This window comes from Zea mays, chromosome 4 (genome assembly GCF_902167145.1).
Source record: "Zea mays cultivar B73 chromosome 4, Zm-B73-REFERENCE-NAM-5.0, whole genome shotgun sequence".
Lineage (NCBI taxonomy): Eukaryota > Viridiplantae > Streptophyta > Magnoliopsida > Poales > Poaceae > Zea > Zea mays.
Genome location: NC_050099.1, coordinates 81,321,915 through 81,330,144, shown reverse-complemented (window position 1 = coordinate 81,330,144; position 8,230 = coordinate 81,321,915). Strand labels below are relative to the sequence as shown.

Sequence of the window (8,230 nt, the reverse complement as noted above, 5' to 3'; positions counted from 1 at the left end):
GAACAGTAAAGAGTTGTAGTTGTAGGTAGATTTTTATATTGAGATGAATGAGAAAGAGAGAAATGGAGTTTAAGTTTATAGTCAACTTCAACTCATGCATAAGAAGAATTAATGAGCTTTGTGAGGAAACAAGATCAAAGATAAATCAACTAACTACAGAAGTAGTGCTGGGAAATGGGTCGGTTTGGGCCCGGTCCATTGTGCTTTGGGTAAAATGGGTTTAGACCAAGAATACCCAACAAAACTTTTTGGATCGTGTCGTGGTAGCCTAACAAGTATAAACAGTGGTCCAGCCTAATTCTAAAGCACGTCGTGCCTCATTGTGCCTCATTGAGTCATGCCGACCCAAACTCAGCCCATAGATTTAAATCATATAAAATCTAAATATTACAACCACATAAATTTCATAGCTTACTAAATTAAAGATATTAATCAATGTGAACATCATTTGACCATATAAAGTCTATAGCTTACTAAATTAAATAAATAAACAATGTAGACTTAGGGCCCGTTTGGCAAAGCTCCAGCTCCAGCTTCTTTAGCTCCAGATCCTGATCTTCATGAGGAGTTGATCCTCCTGATTCTTCTAAAGAATCAGAATCATTTTTAAAACCGTTTGGTAAGTAAACTGATTCTTGTCTTCTGAAAGTTGGTGGGCTGTGGCGATTGTCTGTTTTACCCTTTGCAGTTCAACTTTGTTACAAACTAATAAGTAGGATACATATACGGAAAAAAATTATGAAACAATAACATATAAAATATTCCTATCATAGTAGTGCATAAAATGGTCTCAAATGTTTAATCCATAAATTGGCTCATTATGTTTTTGTCCAATGGCAATTGCGGGTAATTTCGATCAAACTTTAAGGGGAGGTCCATATTTGGTTGGTTGAGGAGCTGTTTTAAGGGAGGGTGGAGCAGGTTTTTTTAGATCCCACCTTTCTTCACAAAAACGACTCCCGATCTTTCGGCTCCACACGAGAATCAGTTTACAAAAATAGCCGTTTGGCACGGCTCTTCCAGATCCTCGCTTAGAATCAGGAGCTGGAGCTGTGCCAAACGGGCCCTTAATTGGATTATACCGGCCCGAGCCCAACCTATGCATGTGGGTCGTGCTGGACACCCACATCCATATTATTTCATGTTGACCGTGCTTTGGCCTTTCTGTTTTTTTTTAAATTGTGCTCGTGTCCATATTCCTAGTAGACTCTGGTGGATAATCTGGTAAGGGCTTATTCAGTTAGCTCTTAATCCATATGGATTAAGTTGGATTGGTTGGGTTTAAATACCAAGTAAGTCAAACTTTTTCTAATTTTTTTCCAATTTCATCCAATTTATGTATAATAGGAATAACCAATAAGGCCTAATATGTACGTATGGCCCGAGCCACTAGCCGCATGCATATGCCACCTGCAAATGGAGGAACATGGCAATGGACTCTTTGGTGCCACGAACGCACCTCTTCCCAAGACCCCAAGGCAACCCCTACCCACCTCCGATCCTCCAGGCCGCAAGCTTTTAAGGGGCCAGCGAGCAGGCAGTTCTCGTGTATCAACGAGCAGGCGTGCACATGGAGCCCACGCCAGCGGCGCCGCGCATCCACCTCCAGTCCCCGCAGACTGCCGTGCCGACGCGGGCGGTCGAGCCTGGGCGGACGCGCCGCATCACCGTGGCCGCGCCCCCGCTCCCACCGGCCGCGCTGCAGCGGCGCACTCGCGTGGTGCTCTACTACCGCGCGGACGCCGCTGGCGCGGACGGCCGGGCCTCGGTGCGGCTGTGGGAGGAGGCGATGTGGGCGAAGGAGTCGCTGAGCGAGGCCGTGGCCGACCACCCGGAGATGGGCGGCCGGCTCCGGCGCCACGCCGACGGGTCGTGGGAGGTAAAGCTGAACGACGCCGGCGTGAGATTCACAGAGGCCACGGCAGAGGCGACCCTCGACGAGTTCCTGGCGACCGCCCAGGACAAGGACCGGGCGCCTAGCTGGGAGGCCGCCCTGGCGCCGTGGGCCGACGTGAACGCGGAGGACCCCGACGTGAGCGCGCTCGTCTACGTGCAGGTAAGCTCGATGTGTTGGAGCTTTTGGCAGAGCGCTTTCAACTATGTGAAAAATAACTTCTCCAAAAACTAAAGAATTTGCATTAAATAGCTGACATGAGTCAATAATCTTGTCTGTGGGACCTCTATCCAACTTAGATAATTTAGAGGGAAAACAAACAGCCATATTATTAGACCAAATTATAAAATATGGAGGTCAAATTATCATAATCTCATAAGGTACTCAGCAGATGTTTATTCTAGCTTATTTGGTAAAAAGACCTACTACCAATGGCAACTTTAGCACAAATTATCCACCATTCCTATTGCTCACCTAAAAATATTTCATCTATTTTTTCTTACTCCCGCCGCACCACGTGCATATGATTAAAATCAATAATCGAAGTTCTAATAAGCTAGGTTGCCAACACCTACATCTAGATTATTGAATCTTATATATAAGTTACATTATATAATCTATAAGCTGAAACGGAACAACTCCTTAGATAATTAGGCCCTATCTAGTAGGCCAGAATGATGATAAAATTAGGTGCAGATGTTTCTGAATGGATATACACATAAAAAATTCAGTTTTTTATTATAACAATGTACATTGACTGTGAATAAGTTTAAATTTCTTTGCAAAACGTCAAAGCACTCCGATGAATTGTCACGTTTTAAGCTTCAATTTCCTTTTATTCATCGGATATGCAGCCTACAATATAACCATGTCTATCTATTCTCCATGTCATCTCTTTGTTACTTTTATACTTCCTGTGTTCACAAATATATGACGTCGTTGTTTTTTTTCCAAAACTTTGACCACTCATTTCAATAAATGAATCGAGAGTTTTCATTTATTTTGTTGTGCTTTGTTTTATCACCTAAGATTGTTTGAACACGACTTGAATTTTTACGTTTTTAAATAAATATTTTAAATAAAATGAACTGTCAAAGTTTTTAAAAAACTCAACAATGGCATATATTTGTGAACGGCTTTAATTATCAGGTGAGAGCGTTCGCTCGTTCCATTTGAGCAAGTGCGTGGTTTCAATATGAAATGTGGAATGTATCCTATGTACAAGACCATATTCATGCATACATATACGTAGTTGTAAAACATTTATGACTGATCCGATATATATACTTTAGAAAATCATCTAATCCATGATAAAAACTCAAGGATATTTTATTTGGTATGATAAATATCGGTATATTTTTATATAAATTTAGATAGATCTAAAATTGTTTGACTTAGCTGGCACAATATCACCGTCGCATCCTTTCTGAAATTAAAATTGATGGAGTATTTGCTAGCCACGTCACATGAACGCCCCAACAACGTACATGTCATATGGATCAGCTGAATGAGAAGATACCAAATCGTTCCAGATATATAGCTACATCGACCAACAACATGTATAATTACATAATTATAATACCTTCCAATGAAGACCAATTATATGTCCAAATAATCAATCCCACATAAATATGTAGCTACAACACATAACAACCTGCCTTCACTCTGATAAAGAAACTTTTTGTAGACTACACCGGGACATGGAGTCTCCATCCTGAAATGCAATCTGCGCTCACCCTACCTAATAATGGCAAAGCAATGCTGTTTTGATCATACTCCTCTAGGCACTAACTAATAATATTCCCTTTCTTGTAAACTATAGTTCATGTTGACTTTATCCTTAAGTCAAACTAATCCCTTTTTTGTAAACTATATATAATATTCCCATCGATAGTTATCTCCGCAGCTTACACATCATCCTCCCTATATTTAAACTTCACTCTACAAACAGTGAAACGATATTATTAAATAATTTCTAATGATAATCATCTAATGCTATTTTCCTAGAAATGATGGGTAAACTCCAAATATGTTGATGACTTCATGCAACTCCAGTAGCGACGATACCACTTACTCTTGTGTGACCTGACCTGACCTGACGGGTGTACATTATATGTTTATTTAATTAAATATATAGCTAACGTTCTGTGTTGTTTGCACCATCAGCTGACACGGTTCCAGGGAGACGGAGGCTTCGCCGTGGGCGTAAGCTGCAGCCTGATGCTGTCCGACCCGCTGTCACTGGCGAGGTTCCTGGCGTCGTGGGCGCGCACGCACGCCAGGATGAAGGCTCAGAACGACGCCGCCGCCCACCCGCTGATGCAGTACGCGAGCTACTTCCGGCGCCCGGACGCCAGGGCCGCGCGCGCGCTCGTCAAGTCCGTCCCCCTCGACGCCTTCGCCTCCGCCGACGCCGCCGAGACCGTCCTCTTCAGAGCCAGACCTACCATGCTGCCCGCCGGCGCGGGCGCACCACCGGCGCCCGACCACCGCGCGCTCGCCGTCGCCTGTGTCGCCCAGGCGCGGGAACGGCTCGGCGATGGCAAGGTGGTGCCGCCGCAGTTCCCGCTCGTCGTCTTCGACTGCGAAGGCGGTGTGAGCGTCGAGACGTGCGCGGCGGCGGCTTACGGGCAGCCGCCGTCGCCGAGCGGCGGCGGGCGGTACAAGATTGACGTTGCCCTGTGGGAGGAGCTCGGGCTGGAGGAGCTGGTGCTCAGGGACAGCAAGCCACTGCACGTGTCGTACAGCATCCTCGGCGCTGGCTGCGATGGGCTCGCCGTCGCGATGCCTGCCGGCGCTGCCGGTGAGCTCCTTGTCGCGGCGACGGTCCCCAAACCCAAGTGAAGATACATCGGCAGGCAGGCTCTGGCAGCTAGCCGGGGCGCGAAAGTTCCCGTGCCGTCCGATATCTGTGGTACTGATTTCTACGGTGTTTATAAATTAAAATTACAGCAAAACAAAAAAAAATTATAGTATTTGTGTGTGAAAATACAGAGAATAAGACAATACTGTAAACCAATCACAGTTGTGGATTTTCAACAATATTGCCCATCAAATAAATGCAACGTTTGTGAACCTTCAAGCGCTCTGAAAGCCTAGCTAGAAGATCAAATTTCTCTGATCTTCAGCCAAATTTCTGTGTTGATGGAGAAGAAGGCCGCGCGTGGAGAGTACAGCCCCTCAGCCAAATTACTCGATCGTCTTCCGACAAATCACAGATATTTTCTAGAATACCGTGAAGAAGGCATATAATGTAGTTCTCTGATATCTTGCTCAGATCAAATTCTACTCAACCTGGACAGAACAGCATGCTGCCAGCAAAATAGACGTTTCTTACCAACAGCAAGGGCCGTGCAACCATCAGCCATTACAGTGCATTGAAAGTTCAAGATCCGACTGTGTGCGGTGTGCCATTATATACACATGAAAAAAAAGAGCGACTAAGGCCCCGTTTGGTTTAGGGTGACTAAAGTTTAGTGACTAAAATTTAGTCACTTTTAGTCTCTAAAGAAGCAAACATGGTGACTAAAGTGGGGTGACTAAACTTTAGTTGTTTAGTCACTAAGGGGTGACTAAAAGGGACTAAAGTAGTATTTTTACCTTATTTGTCCTCTCCACTTTCTTCTTATAGCAAACATCCATTAATTAATAGGGGTAAAATAGTCATTATTCATAGCAATTAATGCTCTTTAGTCCGGTTTAGTCACTGGAACCAAACATGGTATTTTAGCGACTAAACTTTAGTCACTAAAATTTAGTCTAGTGACTAAGTGAACCAAACAGGGCCTAAAACTGTCAGAACCAAACAGTCAATGAAACTTTTTGACACAAAAAGTAGTGTCTCCGACCAAGCAAGACAAACATGAAACATTACGTACCAGGCAACGGTAGCATTTTATCGTGCAATTTCAGACACTTAATGATAGCATCTGAGCTGACTAAGACCGCCTCTAACAAGGATCTGTATATGGTTCTGTCCTCTATATTTAGCGTCTTCACTCATCTTGAATGCGTCCAACAACGACCGCTATTTCATCCGCTAAAATATAGAGGGTGTCCTTTGGCCGCTACATCTAGCGTCTTCCTGTGCATCCGCTATCACACGCGGCCACCGGCGAGAAGGAGACAACACAGTCGTCGACATGGAGAAGACTGTGCAGGTGCCAGCGTGGAGGAGTAGCGCGCATGGCTGCCGGTGAGGAACCCAAGCGCGCGCAGCCACCAACGAAATGAAGCAGAGCGAGCAACAGATCGCCCACCAGGATGAGCATGCACACCGTCTGTAGCGTTGGGGAAGGAGAAAAGAGGAAAATGCATTTTTTCCTTTTTTATTTCAGTTAGAAATACATTGAAAATAACTGGGTAGAAATTTGTGGTTAATAATATTAGTGAAAATATGGAAAATAGGATATAGAGAACGAAATTTAGAGGACATTGCTGGAGAAAGTCTAAATATAGAGGACGGAATCTTTTAGAGAATACTGTAAAGGACAGAGAATATTCCTTTAGGGGACGAAATTTAGAGTACGTTGCTGGAGACAGCCTAAAGGATTGTTTGGACCAAAGGACCTAAAACAAAAGTGACTCGTCACTTCATTGATTAAAGATCTAAACAGAAAGAGTTAAAAGTAATTAAAATGGTAAAAAAAATACTCCCTCCGTCCTTAACTAGTATTCGTTTTAGCTCTTATTTTTTATGTCTATGTCTAAATGGATGGTGATAATGTTAGAGAAATAGATATTTTCAGTTTTAATTTAATCCAGAAAATTACAGTGATGTATGTGACGACATATATGTGTATATGTGTATCACTACTCACATAAGCAGTAAACAACAGTAAAAAATGCACAAATATTAAGAACAGAGTTTACCCTGCGGAGGGACTGTCACACCCGGTTCCAGGGGTAGAACCGAGCGCATATCATATGTGTGCCAGGATCTATTTTCACACATATGTTGACGTCACAAGTGTAATATATCAAAAGACAATGTAATAAAGGCGTAAAGAGAAAGTATAATACTTTATTACATCATCTGCATCATTGTATCTTAAACAAGTATCACATCACAGTAAAGCGGAAATAAATAACAGGGGCAATCTCCCACAGGAATATGACCGGCACATCGTTAGACTTAGAATTCGTCGTCGATAAAATCTCCATCAAAGTCTCCAACATCACCCTCTGATCAAAATATTAGCAAGGGTGAGCTCACTTATGGTCGGGGCTCAGCAAGTGGGGGAAAAATTAATGCAGGTATAACAAGGTGAGGCTAAGGTTGAGCAGTAAGCATTTTAGTTGGTCAACATTTTATTAACAACACATGTCTTACTAATAAGTGTGAATCCCAAATATCCCATTTAAACAAAGGAATATGAATATAACAAAAACACTTAAGTGAAACCACTTAAGCAAATTATTGGCAGATCATCGGATCTCAATTTAATTCCATCTTCAAGTTCAATTCTCATGTGAGGAGTCCAGGTCGCTCATAACCGGGAGCACGGCTGATATATCAGTTTTACACTCTGCAGAGGTGGTACAACTTTACCTACAAGCCATGTATCCCATATAGCCCGGGTTGATCGGACCCTTAAACACTGCCGAGGTGAATGGCTAGGGATCCATTATGAGGCTTTCACAAAATACACTTAATACGAAGCAACCCGCTAAGGTTTCTAAAGACGATGGTGGTGGCCCCCTAGGTGAGGTACATTAGACAAGAATACGTCCCCATGTTAACGTGGGCTGCCAACACCTACCGCTCCCCCTCTTGCCCATATTTCAGGTAAGGTTGCCAGGCACTAAGCATATAAAGCTAATTACCAAAGCCAGAGCCATGATAGCATTCGTGGTTACACTGTTATCCTAGGTGGTCACTCCATGTTCCAATTAATTTGAAATAATGTTGTTTTAACCATCGGGTTAATGTCATAATTGTCAATTTCAATTTTGGAACATTAATACCAATTAATGAGTGACATTAAAATCATTAAGTTGAGCGGTAGCACAAATTTTGCACAGCTTAATAATTTTCCCAGGTTAAACAAGGAATACATGTAGTAAATCTAGGAAATCCTTAATTAGGTTAACCCATCAAATTATGCAATATATCAAAAAAGTAAACATTATTATATGCAATGAGTAGGTACAAACAGAATATGCAGAGGGAGAATCCACTTGCCTTGCTCAAGCGAGTCCTGCGGATCGTCCTCGAACGAGTTCGGTTCGTCTACCGCACAGTTGGCTTCTAATAGAATCGCATATCGCACATACAAAAATAAAACATACACAAATAAATAAACATGCACCATTACATAAACATACACCATTATA

General features: G+C 42.9%; 1 protein-coding gene across 1 annotated transcript; it reads left to right on the top strand.

The window, feature by feature from the left end:
* Nucleotides 1-1,503: 1,503 nt before the first annotated feature.
* On the top strand, nt 1,504-4,967 carry LOC100191608 (HXXXD-type acyl-transferase family protein). The gene is made up of 2 exons (NM_001137037.1): nt 1,504-2,056; nt 4,061-4,967. Exons 1-2 carry the CDS (start codon nt 1,571-1,573, stop codon nt 4,736-4,738), a joined length of 1,164 nt encoding a protein of 387 aa, NP_001130509.1. The 5' UTR covers nt 1,504-1,570; the 3' UTR covers nt 4,739-4,967.
* Nucleotides 4,968-8,230: the final 3,263 nt, after the last annotated feature.